The sequence below is a fragment of the Camelina sativa genome, chromosome 6 (assembly GCF_030686135.1).
Source record: "Camelina sativa cultivar CO46 ecotype springtype chromosome 6, ASM3068613v1".
Taxonomy (NCBI): Eukaryota; Viridiplantae; Streptophyta; class Magnoliopsida; order Brassicales; family Brassicaceae; genus Camelina; species Camelina sativa.
In genome coordinates, this window is record NC_141885.1 from 15,979,756 (window position 1) to 15,994,361 (window position 14,606).

General features: G+C 35.6%; 4 protein-coding genes across 4 annotated transcripts; 2 read left to right on the top strand and 2 right to left on the bottom strand.

Moving 5' to 3' along the window:
- The first annotated feature begins 931 nt into the window (after positions 1-931).
- LOC104791087 (DEK domain-containing chromatin-associated protein 1) lies at positions 932-4,443 on the top strand. The gene is made up of 11 exons (XM_010516887.3): positions 932-1,529; positions 1,624-1,657; positions 1,759-1,838; positions 1,978-2,037; positions 2,137-2,250; positions 2,331-2,411; positions 2,506-2,577; positions 3,209-3,581; positions 3,669-3,766; positions 3,857-3,887; positions 4,000-4,443. Exons 1-11 carry the CDS (start codon positions 1,200-1,202, stop codon positions 4,119-4,121), a joined length of 1,395 nt encoding a protein of 464 aa, XP_010515189.2. The 5' UTR covers positions 932-1,199; the 3' UTR covers positions 4,122-4,443.
- Positions 4,444-4,676: 233 nt separating this feature from the next.
- LOC104791089 (ATP-dependent 6-phosphofructokinase 2) lies at positions 4,677-6,577 on the bottom strand. The gene is made up of 2 exons (XM_087453125.1): positions 5,793-6,577; positions 4,677-5,678 (listed from the first exon to the last, which is right to left on the bottom strand). The coding sequence occupies exons 1-2, from the start codon at positions 6,300-6,302 to the stop codon at positions 4,854-4,856; spliced, it is 1,335 nt and encodes a 444-aa protein (XP_087309251.1). The 5' UTR covers positions 6,303-6,577; the 3' UTR covers positions 4,677-4,853.
- Positions 6,578-7,603: 1,026 nt separating this feature from the next.
- LOC104791090 (glutamate-1-semialdehyde 2,1-aminomutase 2, chloroplastic) lies at positions 7,604-9,695 on the top strand. Its single transcript, XM_010516892.3, has 4 exons — positions 7,604-7,875; positions 8,104-8,277; positions 8,359-9,003; positions 9,103-9,695. The coding sequence occupies exons 1-4, from the start codon at positions 7,696-7,698 to the stop codon at positions 9,523-9,525; spliced, it is 1,422 nt and encodes a 473-aa protein (XP_010515194.2). The 5' UTR covers positions 7,604-7,695; the 3' UTR covers positions 9,526-9,695.
- A 770-nt stretch (positions 9,696-10,465) lies between these two features.
- Positions 10,466-13,123, bottom strand: LOC104698971 (bidirectional sugar transporter SWEET11-like). Its single transcript, XM_087453126.1, has 6 exons — positions 12,814-13,123; positions 12,637-12,673; positions 12,302-12,512; positions 12,038-12,199; positions 11,839-11,958; positions 10,466-11,048 (listed from the first exon to the last, which is right to left on the bottom strand). Exons 1-6 carry the CDS (start codon positions 12,863-12,865, stop codon positions 10,752-10,754), a joined length of 879 nt encoding a protein of 292 aa, XP_087309252.1. The 5' UTR covers positions 12,866-13,123; the 3' UTR covers positions 10,466-10,751.
- Positions 13,124-14,606: the final 1,483 nt, after the last annotated feature.

A 14,606-nucleotide genomic window follows, 5' to 3' on the forward strand; every position in this document is an offset into this window, starting at 1 on the left:
AACAAAACAATATTATAGACGATAAAATGTACTGCAAACGAAAATAATAAAAAATTGTCATTAGAGTAATTAAATTTTGTTTGCTTTTGCTATAGAGGAAGTGTTTATCGTGTTTGGTGAGCTTAGATGTTGATTCTTATTTATAGTATTTTGAGAGAGTTTTGGGTTAGTAAGAGCGAAAATCTTGATGATCAAGTTGAAAATATCTTCACCAAATAACAGTTTTGAAACAAAATTAATTGGTTTAAACATATATAATAGAATATGCTAGTAATTAACGTTCAGTGTGACAATATATTACAATTTCCAAAAAATGAATAAAACAGAATTTGAAACCAAGTCTTAGCAATATATGGGAAGATCTAATATTGGTTTCCTTTTTTGCATATATTTCGAAAGTAAACTAATGTCGATTGTTTGTTTGGCACCGAGTCTTAGCAATATATGGGAAGATCTAATTAGAGGAAATAAGAAGAGTAATAAAGATCTGATTGCCATATATATAAATCATATATGTAGGTAAGATACTTTAGGATAATCGTATATAGAAAGAAATTCGTAATTAAATGGGGCGAAAATTTTGGAAAAGAATCGTATATTATCACATATTTTGTATTGAAAACATGATTTTAATCATAAATTGGAAACCTTATCAAATTTAATAAATTATAAATTAAAAAATATTAATGCCAATGGTATTCCTGTAAATAAGTTGGAACTCCAAGATTTTTTTCATAAACTGGTGCAAAAATTGCAAAAATGTATATATAGATATTGATAAATGATACATTATTAGGAAATATATTCAACTACTACTAAAAGAGCACTACAGAAATATTTCGACAATAGAGTCATCATATGCATTATATGTGCGTGTACAGCGTTGAAAACGCACCTCAAAACGTGAACGCCCTTAAACCATTTTACTGATATCCTCTGTTTAGCCTTTTTTAGCTTAGCCGCGAGCTTCTGTGAAATAAGGTGCGCGAAAAAAAGCCCCCCGCCTTTGTGTTTCATTTTCATTTTATTTTTTTCTTTTTTACCACCAAAACTTTTAAATCCCCAATTTTGGGTTTTTTTTTTTTTTTTTTTGTTTTTCGAATTTATCCCAAAAAGCTCAGAAACTTAGGGTTTTGCTTTTTGTACTCTTTTAATTCGAGTCTCGTTTTCACCACTGTTTAGTGTAATCTCATCTCGACATGGCGACTGAAACCCTAAAATTGAAGACACCAGAATTAGCAGTTGATTCTCCGCCCAAGGAAGAAGCTGATTCCGTGAAGGATACAACAGAGAAGAAGGTAGTAGCTCCAGTAAGTGAAGACGCCGAGAAGAAGAAGAAAGAGGAAGCCATGAAGGACAAAGGAGTAGTAGAAGGAGAAGCGAATGGTGGAGAAAGAGTTAAATCTCCGGTGACTCCACTCAGTGAGAGGCCTACAAGGGAGAGAAAGAGGACTGAGCGTTACATTTCGGATACTGATACTACTCCTCCTTCTCGATCCTCTGGGAACAAGCCTGGCTCTATTGAGCAGGTATATATATATATATATAAAGATTCAAACTTTGCTTCTTGGGTTTGTTTTAGATTCTTTTCCAGAATTTGACTAGTTTTAGTTTCGTTTTTAGGGTCGTGGTACACGGCTTAAGGAGATTCCAAATGGTATGTAATTTAACACCCTGATTTGGGTTTTTCTTTTTACCTTACATAGATTTGGAGAATGATTTGGGTCTGATTGAATTGTGTTAAACTGTTTCTTTCAGTTGCTTATAAACTATCCAAGAGAAAGCCTGACGACAATCTCTTCTTACTTCACACCATTCTCTACGGCAAGAAAGGAAAGGTACCTTATTTACTATGTGTGTGTGTATTAAAGCTTCTGTCTCTGTTTATTATATGATACCGGATGTTTTGTTCTCTTTTGCCAGAGTGCTTGATTGATTGATGATTACTCAAGGGTTTGTGTGAAAAATGCTGTGCAGGCACAGACGCTGAAGAAAAACATTGGTCAGTTTTCGGGTTTTGTATGGTCAGAGCAAGAGGTACCAATTTTGTTGTGTAGATATATATATAGTTTCAGGGGCGTGTATGAGTTGATGACCAGCTTTGTTTTAAGAGCGGTATTTTAATTGGTTCTCCAGGAGGAGAAGCAAAGAGCAAGAACAAAGGAGAAGCTTGATAAATGTATCAAAGAAAAGTTGATTGATCTCTGTGATGTGCTTGATATACCCAATAACAAAAGTAATGAGAAAAAAGTAAGTGATAGCAAATTTTTTGTCTATCTGTTTGTGTCTTGATTGCTTGTATATTCATACATCTGTTCCGATACTGTCAGGACGAACTTGCTGTAAAAGTGCTTGAATTTTTGGTACATCCCAAGGTAACGAGGGATGTTGTACTTGCTGATAGTGAAAAGGTACTCTAACCTAGCACCTGAATCTGAATCACTGTTCTCCATTGTGTTTGATTTGATACGGGTTTTCTCTTTTCTTTGAATACATATAATATAGGAAACTAAAAAGCGTAAGAAGAGCACACCAAATAACTTGACTTCTGGGGAATCATCAGATGTCCCAGCCAAGGTTTGTAATTTTATCTTTCCTCTTCTTTAGTTTGAAATCATTAACATGATTTGTTTATTTCTCCCCTGGCTGATAAAAATATCCCCCTTTTCTAGTTTGTTATTATGAACCGTGTGATCTTTATGATTTGAGTAGCTTTGTCTGCGCTACCTTATCCATTCTTGAACACAAAACTTTACCTAGGAAGTTCTGCAATTTACATAGTGCACATCTATGTATTGTAATATGATTTTCTTTTATTTCACAACTTATTAGTTGTACATACGGCTGCTATTTGGTTTGCGGTAATTATTAAGCAATGTGTCGTACTATAATGGGAAAACTTGGGAATAGTAGCAAATCCAAGACTAGATTCAAAGGCTGGGTCAATTTTTACTTGATGGTTTTTATTCAGCAAATGTATACATCTCAGCACTGTCTTATTTCCAAGCCATTTTCTTTTTTTCATTGCATTCTCATTTCTGGTTGTTTGGTTTTCCCCACTTAACTCCTTGTGTGATATGTCTCTGTGAGAAGAAAATGTGTAGATTTCTGGAAGAAAATAGTTGAGCATTTTCATGAAAGCCTCTTTCTCTGCCTTTGCGTGACGTTGCATAAATGATCAGTGTCTTTTTATGTTTGATATATACAGAAGAGAAGGCAGACGAAAAGTTCTGGAAAGAAGCAAGATAAGCCATCTGAAACGGAAGAAGGAAATGGTGAGGCTGATGTTGGTTCTGAAGATGAAGATACTGAAACTGAAGACGAGAAAGATAATGCCAAGGAGAAGAAAAAGTCAACCGATAAAAAAAGCTTGTCAAAAAGGACTAAGAAGGAGAAACCAGCAGCTGAGGAGGAGAAGTCTCTTAAAGGTTCTGCAAAATCTGGTCGAAAGTCCTCCAAACAAGTCGATAAATCAACTGCATCATCAAGCAAGAAGCAAGAGGTTGATAAAGACGATTCCTCTAAAGAGAAAGGCAAGAAACAGACAAGTAAACCACAGGCAAAGGGATCCAAAGATCAAGGTTTGAATGATTTCTCAGCTCGATATTAAAAGCTTTATATATCAAATTTTGAAGGTGTATCGATTTTCTGTTTCATTGTTTGTGCAGGTGCAGGAAAATCCCCTGAGAAAGGTAAAAAAGAACCCACAAGAAAAGAACTGCATGTAGTGGTGGCCAAAATCCTGAAGGAAGTAGACTTCAATACGGTGAGACTTCTATAGATTGAGATTTAACAGATTGTAAACCGTTTACCAAAATCTTGAACTCAGGACATTCTGAATTTTGTTTTCAAACAGGCAACTCTATCTGATATTCTGCGGAAGCTTGGTATGTTTCTGTAAAGCTTTTCCCTTTTACTCAATCGGTAATTGTTGTCTTCTTCAAAATTTGCAGGAAACTGTTTTATTGAACATTATTTTGCTGGTTGTGTAAATATTAGGGAGCCATTTTGGAGTTGATCTTATGCATAGAAAAACGGAGGTGAAGGATATCGTTACAGATGCCATTAATGAAATGAGTGATGGTAAGGAGAAAGATGAAAACACAGAGAATGAAAGGTGAGCAAGCGAAGGAAGGCAAAGAGAGAAAGAGTACTACTTTTGTCTTTCTTCTCTTTTCTGCAAGTCGGATATGAAAGTAAGAAAAAACATAACCAAAAAGACGGTTTAACTTAACCTACATCTGTGAATCATAGGAGTGATTTACAGGATGGGATTTATTTCTATGTTGGTGTATCGTGTAATCTGTTAGGCTCATGTAGTACCTGGTTCGCCCCACTTGTGTAGCTGTTAAGTTTCTAACTTTCTATTTAACTATAAGGATTGTATGATTGGATTATCCAATTTGGATACTTTTGAGTTAATTTGAGATGTATTTGTAAGGACTTCCAATCTTTCTTCTTTTTTTGGGGGGGGGGGGGGGGGGGTCTTTAGTAGTTTACAGTCTTACTATGATTTTGTAATACAATGCAGAGCTCAAGCTCCTGCTCAACCACTCTCTTTTATATGCTTAAAGAAAACGATTCTGCAACAAGCAAGCCATGATGAAGTAATTCCTAGTAAAATGCTTATTAGGATTAATAATAGAGAGAGAGAGTTTAAGGATCCCATTCCCATCTTTGTTTCAAAGTTTTTCCTCGAATTTAAGCATTGTTCCCATGTTATAAAAGACATACATATAGATAACTTGGATCACGCAAATTAGGTAAAATACATGATGAGATTATTACTTGCTGGCAAGATTTTCGCTTCACTCTCACTCTAATCTTCTCAAGGGTCTCACAGTGAATGCCCCTTAAAATTTTGATTCAAAATCAGGCTGAGTTGTGACTGAACGCACCCATGCCCACTTGTGGTCATTCGTGTTCACTTCATTCTTAGCCTGTGCCACTTCCTCTAAGGGGATATAAGCATAGTTACCATTGATCGGACCAGAAACGAACCCTGTGTAACCAGCCATGACTCCATGGATAGCCGAGTGAGCCAAGAGTGTACAATACAAGTTATCCGTAGCATTTGCAGGTACAGCTCTTATCATGTAAGTCGGATCGATATACTTGACGGTGAACAGCTCGTCTGGATGCTCTCTCCCCCACCATTCCTTGAGCACTGACTTAAACCAGGCTCCCACATCCAAGAAAACTAAGTTGCCAGATTCATCCCTCTCTTGTTTCTGCGAATCATTTCTTGGTATCATATCTTGGCCTGCACCTTCAGCCACAACAAGAACAGCATGGCCACGCTCTTTTAGTCTCTTTTCAAGAAACTCAAACAGCCCACCTTTTCCTTCAAGGTAGAAGTCCATCTCCGGGATCAAACAACAATCCACATCACGACTGCTAAGTGTGGCGTGCAGAGCAATGTGTCCAGTACTTCTGCCCATGAGCTTCACCAGTCCAATGCCATTGACTGCGCTCTCGGCCTCCACGTGAGCAGCCGATATAGCCTGCTGAGCCATCTCTACAGCCGTTTGAAACCCGAACGATCTATCAATGATCCCCACATCATTGTCCACGGTTTTGGGAATACCTGTGATTCCCACCTCCAGTTTCCTCCTGCTTACTTCCTTGAAGATCTCCACAGCCCCACGCATTGTGCCGTCTCCTCCTATTATATACACCTGATGAGGGCAAAAACAGAGGATTTGAGTTCAAACTCAACTTTGCCTAGACAGAACAAAACAGAACACACTGTAAACAGAACAAAACAGAACACATTGTAAACAGAACAAGACCTGGTTGTAACCGTTGAGTTGGATGGCATCTACGATCTTATTGAGATGAAAGCCACCTCGGGAAGTGGCGAGGACAGTGCCACCTTTCTTGTGCCAATCATGAACGATCTTGGGATTTAACTTGACGGCTTCCATGGAATAAAACCCTCTGTAACCAGCTGGTATGCCATAAATCTCTTTGACATCGTACAGCTCCCATAGACCAACCACGAGCTCTCTTATGACTGTGTTCATCCCCGGGCATAGCCCTCCGCAAGTCACGATCGCAGCTTTCACAGCCGATGGCTCGTACATGATCTCTTGGCGAGGTCCAGCTCTGTGGTAGGCAAAGCGTGGTTGGGACTGGGCGGAGAGGTCGTAGGTGACCTGGGAGAGGATGACGTCAGAAGGGTTGATGTAGAAGCCATCGGAGGGGTGGAAGAAGGGGTTTTCATCTAGTGGATTACGGCGGTGATTGAGGCCAGAGAGAGATGGGAGCTTCTTGATACTAGTTGCCGTCTCTGTCGCCATTTTTCGGTGATGCCGAGAGAAGAGAAGATGGTAACATCGGCTTTACTTATGGAAACTGAAAAGAGGTGGTCACACGGCGGAGACGTGGCAAGTGCAGCCGCATAGGCCTCGACACGTCGCCTGATTATTAATAAATAAAAAGTAGTTTAGTATTCAAGTTTCTAACTTTTTATTAATCTCTTTATTTATTTATACTGTCCGAGTGGGATATTTTGTAGAACAACGTACGTGTTCTTTGATCAATTGAATCCTCATATAATATTACATCTCTTACTGACCGACAAGTTCAAAAGAAATAGTTACTGATAAAGAATTCCAGAGCATCTCTATCGAGTATAGTATCTAAATGGTTGATATTTTAAAAGGGAAGGGATACGATGACTCACTAATGATCAATGTAAAGCCAATAAACCTAAATAGATATTAAAGAAAGAAGAGGAAAGGTAAAGAAGAGTAATATCAAATGTTTTAATCTGAATGGTAAGAATGTATTTGATTGTACGGATAAAACAGTTTTATTATACGATTTAATTGTGATTTGTGCAGAAGAAAATATTTACGGGACAAGTGCGGTTATAAAAAATTAGTGATATGAAATAATGTTTGATTGGTGAAAAAACTATTAGTGATATTATTAATAAAAAAATATTTTTGTTGTTAATAAGAACATTGTTAAATGTTTTACTTTTAAAACAATATATTCAGTTATATACACATATATATATGTATAGTATTTAGAAAAACTGATAAAGATATGAAACAATAAAATTGTACAATTAGTGTATAATTCAATGAAGATGTATAATTTTAAAAATAAAGTAAATTGGATAAATTTTTTTTTTCAAAAATAATATATAGAGACCCCATGATTTATGATATACTTAACATTTTATATTAATCAGTTTTTTTATTTATATAAATCTGTTTTTTTTTTAATATTAAAAACTGATTATTTTATAATTTGTGAAGAAATCAAGTCATAAATTAATTAAATAAAACAAGTAAATAACCAAAGAATTACTATCTGGTAAATATTGCTGCTAACAACAACTTCAAGATCTTTGATCTCATATCGTCTTTTATTTATCCCAAAAGATATTCATTTATTAACCAACAATCTTGTTTATACATGGGACTTTAAGTATTAACTTAGGGGTTTTTCTCTTCTGTAAATCAATTGTTTTGGAAAAAAAAGAGTCAAACAAACAAAATTGACTTGAGTTACAGATTTTGGGTCAAGTTGAACCGGATTCGGGTCTAAATTTAAACCACCGGGTCGGCTCCATCTAAAATCTTAAGATCCATCTCCGCCTTATCTTTGTTGACTACACACACACACACTAAAGTGAGAGAGAGAGTAGGAACAGAGAGACTTAGAGATAATAGAGCAACAATGGCAGCAACGCTTACAGGATCAGGGATTGCTCTTGGGTTTTCTTGTTCCCCAAAGTTCTCTAAGAGAGCTTCTTCTTCGTCGTCCAACCGCCGCTGCGTCAAGATGTCCGTTTCGGTAGAAGAGAAGACGAAGAACTTCACTCTTCAGAAATCTGAGGAAGCTTTCAATGCTGCCAAGGTTAGGCCTTTTTCAATTTCCATGGATTCAATTTTTTTCCTGTGTTGCTTTGATTTTGAGGAATTAGATCATATTTTTTGGTTTAAATTGATTTTTATTGTGACCCTTCAAGGGAAATTGCGAACAATACAAGAATACATGAGATTGAATCACAATCTGAGATAAAGTTTATGTTTTTTGGTTTCATTGTGTTCTGATTACTGAAACTGGTTGATGCTTTTGTGTTAGAACTTAATGCCTGGAGGTGTGAACTCACCTGTACGTGCCTTCAAATCAGTGGGAGGTCAACCAGTTGTGATGGATTCTGCAAAGGGTTCATGGATACGGGACATTGATGGGAATGAGTACATTGACTATGTTGGTTCTTGGGGACCAGCTATAATTGGTCATGCTGATGATGAGGTTTGTTTCTTTACCAGTTTCGATCATTTCAAGATGGCTGGTGATTAAGATATATGATATATAGCTTTGTGTCTAGTGCAGGTTCTTGCAGCTTTAGCTGAGACAATGAAGAAAGGAACAAGCTTTGGTGCTCCTTGTCTCTTAGAGAATGTTCTTGCGGAGATGGTGATTTCAGCTGTTCCAAGTATTGAGATGGTTCGGTTTGTTAATTCGGGTACTGAAGCATGTATGGGCGTGCTACGTCTCGCCCGTGCCTTCACTGGGAAAGAGAAGTTCATCAAGTTTGAAGGTTGTTATCATGGTCATGCGAACTCTTTCCTTGTCAAAGCAGGTAGTGGTGTAGCTACTTTGGGTTTACCTGACTCCCCTGGTGTACCAAAATCAGCTACTTCAGATACTCTTACAGCTCCTTATAATGATATTGCTGCTGTTGAGAAGCTCTTTGAGGCAAACAAAGGCGAGATTGGTGCCATCATTCTTGAACCTGTTGTTGGTAACTCGGGTTTTATTACACCTAAACCAGAGTTCATCAATGGTCTACGCCAGATTAGTAAAGACAATGGTGCTCTTCTTATATTCGATGAAGTCATGACTGGTTTTCGTTTAGCTTATGGTGGAGCTCAAGAATACTTTGGAATCACGCCTGACTTAACAACTCTTGGGAAAATCATCGGTGGTGGTCTTCCTGTGGGAGCATACGGTGGAAGGCGAGACATTATGGAAATGGTAAGGCTTCAGATGTTAGAAATTGAACCGAGCAATACTTGAGTTTGGTGCAAGAGAAGGAGAACGTCCTGAGTTTTGATCATTCATGTCTTTTTGCAGGTTGCACCAGCAGGACCGATGTATCAAGCTGGTACGCTAAGTGGTAACCCGTTGGCTATGACTGCTGGTATTCACACGCTGAAGCGGTTAAGTCAGCCTGGGACATATGAATACTTGGACAAGATCACGAAAGAGCTTACAAATGGGATACTAGAAGCCGGGAAGAAAACTGGGCATGCAATGTGTGGTGGTTACATAAGCGGGATGTTCGGTTTCTTCTTTACTGAAGGACCCGTCTATGATTTCTCGGACGCCAAGAAGAGTGATACAGAGAAGTTTGGAAAGTTTTTCAGAGGAATGTTGGAAGAAGGGGTCTACTTGGCACCTTCTCAATTCGAAGCCGGTTTTACCAGCTTGGCTCACACTGCAGAAGACATCCAGTTCACTATAGCAGTAGCCGAGAAGGTTTTAAGTCGAATCTAGAATGCTCTGGAAGCTTCCAGAGAACCATGAACGTTTTTTGGCGTGTTCTCTCATTTGAACATATGAGACTTCTTGTGTAGTGAGTGAGCTTTTAATTATTGGTAGATAAATGGAGAACCGGAGCCCACTATGCAATTTTTTAAACCGAGTAATAAACTAGAGTTAATCAACATTACAGGACACAATTTGAAATTTTTTGATGTAGAGAAACTTAGGTTCAAACTTAGAGCATCGAAACTGTGGCCTCAAATACTTGATGGATATGTTTTAAAAATATAAATCACTGACTTTCACTGTCATTGGAGAAACATATTTCATATATCTTTGGTTATCTATTTCAACAATGAGTTGTCAACAATGAGGCCTACCCGATGTTGTTTCCTTCTCAAAGTTAAGTTTTCGTAGTTTTAGTTGCATTTGTCTTTCTTCACATCTTTGCTTCTAGCTGCTGTTTGATGGATATTTTCTAGTTGTTGTAACCTGATCCAAGCCAACTGTGCTGATTTTGGTTGTTCACAAAGAATGAAGACGAATCATCCTGATGACAGCTGTCAAGATGTTTTGGAAAGCAAGTTGTACGGTTTTCATGTTAGATAGTTGAACAAGTTTCCTCTTGATCATGTTTTGTGACAACAATAAGTAGCTCAGGATAGAGTTGAGTGGTTAACAGCTAAAATTTGATTATGAGCTTTCATCATGCTTCTGTTTAATTATTAAAAGAAAATGTATACTCCATCTAGATTGATATATACCAATATTTTCCCGTATTTAAACATTTATAAATTTTCTGATTTTTTTTTTTTTTTTTTTTTTTTTTTTTTTTTTTGTTATATGAAAAGAGAAACACTGCGTTAATTCTAGTACGTAAATCTAATATTATTTTTCGTGTAATTGATATGATACCGTTGAAAATATTTAAAATAAGGCAGAATCATAAGGATTATTTTAAAATAGTTTTCGTTAAATGACAAAATAGGAAATATACATATCCCCAATACATAATTACATGAAATTTTTAAAAGAAGTAGAGAATTCAATTCCGGAAAAGCATAAATATAACATCCGAAAATGCTATAAATCATCCGGAAACCTAATTTCTCTACTTCGCACACTTGATAAACTCAGAAAATACGACAGCGTAACGGGTACACATGGTGGTTGGTATATCAAGTCGGGGGCGCAGGGTAAAGTCAACATTGCATGCATGGTTAACGTATTTTTATTAATTATGTAGCTGCTGCGGAAGAGGGCTGCTTGCCGTTTATAGGGGTCTGACGACCATCTTCAATCATCTCAGCCCTTCGATCATTGCCGCAGGTACACTTGTTGGCTTGACGAACGAGAGTTGCTGGCTCAGGTGATGATATTGTGCCTAGCTTCAGCATGTCGAGGGTCACCCCTGCAGGTAACTTAGCAGCTTCTACTTCTTTCTCTCCTATATGCGGCGACGTTTTACAGTATTTGTAGACAATGTAGAGTATCATTTGGAGTGCACCGAGACCAAAACCAATCACGTTCGGGAACTGCAGAAAAAAAAACATAATTAATTGGCAAATAATATGATAAACTTATTTAATATTCTCACTTTCCATGCTTTCTAGCTTATGAATAAAGTACGTTAAAAAAAAAAAAGTAAAAGTTTATAGCAAACTTGTGCGGCATCGATAGAAGTTACGTACAATATATAATTTCTGTGTGTAACAAATAAAGATAAAAAGAACTTAATATCTAATAAGTTTCTTTTGCGAAAGCAAAATCTTTTAATGTTTCTGTGGAACATAAAGCGAGTCTCTTTATAAATTTTTTTATAATTTAATCGTAAAGGAAAGTACCAAACAAAAGAGTTTTGCTTTCTTTAGTTGTTTATCTTTGCCAATCCATATCTCTTTTTATCTATGAATCTATGATTAGAACCTCAAAGTCTCAGGTTCATTAGAAACAAAAGCACCTTCATGTGATATACATTATGATAATGATAAACTTATGATTATGATGCTTCAAGACATGATAATCATGTTAATATATATGCACTTCTTTTATAACCAAAAAGATCTCTAACTTTACGTCTTTCAGTATATGTGACTCCTGCTATATTGATTACAGTGTTACATAAAATTCAAATTAAATTGAGTGTATGTGCAATACAATTATTTCTATAGATGAATATATAAATAGAGAGAGAGAGAGAGAGAGAGAGAGAGAGAGAGAGAGAGAGAGAGAGAGAGAGAGAGAGAGAGAGAGAGAGAGAGAGAGAGAGAGAGAGAGAGAGAGAGAGAGAGAGAGAGAGAGAGAGAGAGAGATGAAATGGCTTACAGCAACATAGATGTCCTTGAGAGCAAGACCATAAAGGAGCCATATGACAGCACTAATTGTAAGGGTTAAGGATAAGCTAAAGGGCATGTACTCCACACTCCTTGTCTTTATAACCGTCCTCTATATTTTAAACAAATATATATGTTAATCATTGAAACCAAATCACAGTTTAATGGCCTCTTAATTAATTAGTACTTACGATTATGCTTAGAGGGGCGGCGAAAACACAAACAGAGAATCCAACACAGATCCCTCCGATAATCTTAGCACGTGTTGCTCCTTTTACCAAGAACTGGCAGATAAGGAGAATGATACAGAATCCTCCAAAGTTCATAAGAAGTAATATCTTCACTGTCAACATCTGCAGCATCCATTAAGAAATGTTTTCTTTAGCGACTTCATTTGATTTTTTAACCACATGCATGTTGACATATACGAGGAGCTGAGGATTTTTTTTACGTACCCGGGCTGGCTTGGTAGCGTAGGCAAGGAACATAGAGATGTAGATGGTTTCGATGAAGCATCCAAAGGCGTTAATAGTGACGAGGAGGAAGACATCTTTCTTCTGTGTCGCATAGTAAAGCCAGAGCGTTGCACTGAAGAGCGCCACGACATAAGGAAGAGATTGAAACCCTTCTGTTGTCTTCTTCTTCCAAATTCTATAGAATGTTGGCCTGCGTCCAAAATAAATCTAAATATTAATTACTCAATTATAAGGGAGTATATATATATTGATGTAACGTACATATATATTTATATATATATCTGTATGTGCTGATTTATATATATGTTACTTACACAGGAGAGAGGAACACGGCGAAGGAGATGACATTGCCTGAAAATAATGCAAATATATATCAAAATATGGTATTAGTAAATCGATAATAAATCTCTAGAATTTATAAAAGGGTACGGTTGCAGAACTTGATCAAAAATATCCACATATAAGAAATGAACACAGCGTTAGTATCATACCGAGCAAGCCAAAGACGAAGGCCCATGTGTTTTCGGTGTTGAGGAGAGTCATGCTTATCTCTTAATTTGGTATATATAAACTAGTTTAAGGTTTCTTTTTATGAGGAAGAAGAGAGGTGACACTTAGATTGGTAAGTGTTTTCTCTTAATATAAAAGCTTATGGCACGAGCTTAGTGTTTCGGGGACTTCACGTATATATAGGGGGTTAGGGCTAAAGAGAGGAATGGGTGTGTCTGGGAGAGATGGAAAAAGAAGAAATGTTTTGTGTGAACAATAATATTTTTGAATACTTTTGAAAAAGAGATAATTAAAAAAGCTTTAGTGTCATTGTAGTTTTATAAGAAATAAAAGACCTACAACAATAATTCACACGCTAAGCCATTACCAAATTACATACATTTTGACGTACAGAAAACAAACCAGTTATCAACATAACCTTTTTTGGGATTTGTCTTAAGAGATAATACATAATTAGTTATATTCATAAAAATCATAATGCTTGTCAATCTCAGTTTAGGCAAGCTCTTTTTTTGAGGATTATGTCTAGATTCTACCTATGCATCCATATATACACCCATGTAGTATGATTGAAAAAATGGAGAATGACATAAATAATGACCTAATTATTGTACGATTTTGTGGTTTTTGACCAACTTTCTTACATATTTACATAATATATAAATACTTATGTACATTATTCGGTAACTTTGGTCGTTTGATATTTGTTTCTTTAAGATTATGTCATTTAAATTATTCTACATATATTGCTTATTATACGCCGATATACTTTATTTCGTAGAGTTACTAATTTAAACCAACCTAGGACTCACAAATGATCAAAATGAATGCTTATATACTTTGCGGAAAACAATTTGGCATGTTGTGGAATAATTATATTTCATAAGTTTTATGTACGTTTAATTGTATATGAATGTACAACTATATAAATAAATACACTATATAGATAACAATATCATTCCACTAACTAGTTGTTCTCTATACATTAATAAAATGTTACGACAATCTGGAATTTGTTATAGATCTTAAAAGAGAGTGAGATTTGCAAAGTTCTTACTACATTTACGTTACTAAGCAAATTAGTTCACGTGACACTGTATGTCAAATATTATGCTGTTTTCACTTTAGCTCTTTTTAATCCTGATATTCTTGTTTCTTTATCGAACAAAAAAACTAATTAGCCGTTTCTCAATCATTATTATTTTGTCCGTACTCTTATTTAAAAGAATCGCTAGGAACTAATCGGACGTTTGTGATAGACTTAACGTCTAGCAAAAATATTGAACTAGTTGGACGTTTGTGATAGACTTAGCGTCTATCAACAAAATTGAACACTAAGCAAAGATGAATCTAAACTAGTTTTAGGACTATTTAAATAAATAAATAATAAAATAAGAATATATTATATTAAATATATATATATATATATATACATATATTTTTTTTGTCCACCATATATATATATAATTTTTTTTTATCTATGTTAATAGAAAAACATCAAACAATATATAAAATTATAATACTGTTTTTAAAATTAATGTAAACACATAATAACATATTTTAAAAACAAAATTTTATAATTTTCATTAAAAGTTTGTACATTAGCTATTATAGTACATCAAAAACTCTCAATGTAAATGTCTAAATAACAAAAATAAATTTCTAATTAATATTTGGTTTTTAAAATAATCGGTATACACAAAACTAAGCGGGGAATAATTAGATTATAAAGAAAATAATCAGATTAAACAGAGACTAACCGGGTCACTGCCAT

Coding starts and splice junctions, on each gene's coding strand:
- LOC104791089 (XM_087453125.1), bottom strand. CDS start 6,302: ATGGCGACAGAGACGGCAACTAGTATCAAGAAGCTCCCATCTCTCTCT. Junction 5,679..5,792: donor AACTCAACGGTTACAACCAG/GTCTTGTTCTGT, acceptor TGCCCTCATCAG/GTGTATATAATAGGAGGAGA.
- LOC104698971 (XM_087453126.1), bottom strand. CDS start 12,865: ATGACTCTCCTCAACACCGAAAACACATGGGCCTTCGTCTTTGGCTTG. Junction 11,959..12,037: donor CCGCCCCTCTAAGCATAATC/GTAAGTACTAAT, acceptor TTTAAAATATAG/AGGACGGTTATAAAGACAAG. Junction 11,049..11,838: donor TCAAGGACATCTATGTTGCT/GTAAGCCATTTC, acceptor TTTTTTCTGCAG/TTCCCGAACGTGATTGGTTT.
- LOC104791087 (XM_010516887.3), top strand. CDS start 1,200: ATGGCGACTGAAACCCTAAAATTGAAGACACCAGAATTAGCAGTTGAT. Junction 2,412..2,505: donor TACTTGCTGATAGTGAAAAG/GTACTCTAACCT, acceptor CATATAATATAG/GAAACTAAAAAGCGTAAGAA. Junction 2,578..3,208: donor CATCAGATGTCCCAGCCAAG/GTTTGTAATTTT, acceptor TGATATATACAG/AAGAGAAGGCAGACGAAAAG.
- LOC104791090 (XM_010516892.3), top strand. CDS start 7,696: ATGGCAGCAACGCTTACAGGATCAGGGATTGCTCTTGGGTTTTCTTGT. Junction 8,278..8,358: donor TTGGTCATGCTGATGATGAG/GTTTGTTTCTTT, acceptor TGTCTAGTGCAG/GTTCTTGCAGCTTTAGCTGA. Junction 9,004..9,102: donor GGCGAGACATTATGGAAATG/GTAAGGCTTCAG, acceptor GTCTTTTTGCAG/GTTGCACCAGCAGGACCGAT.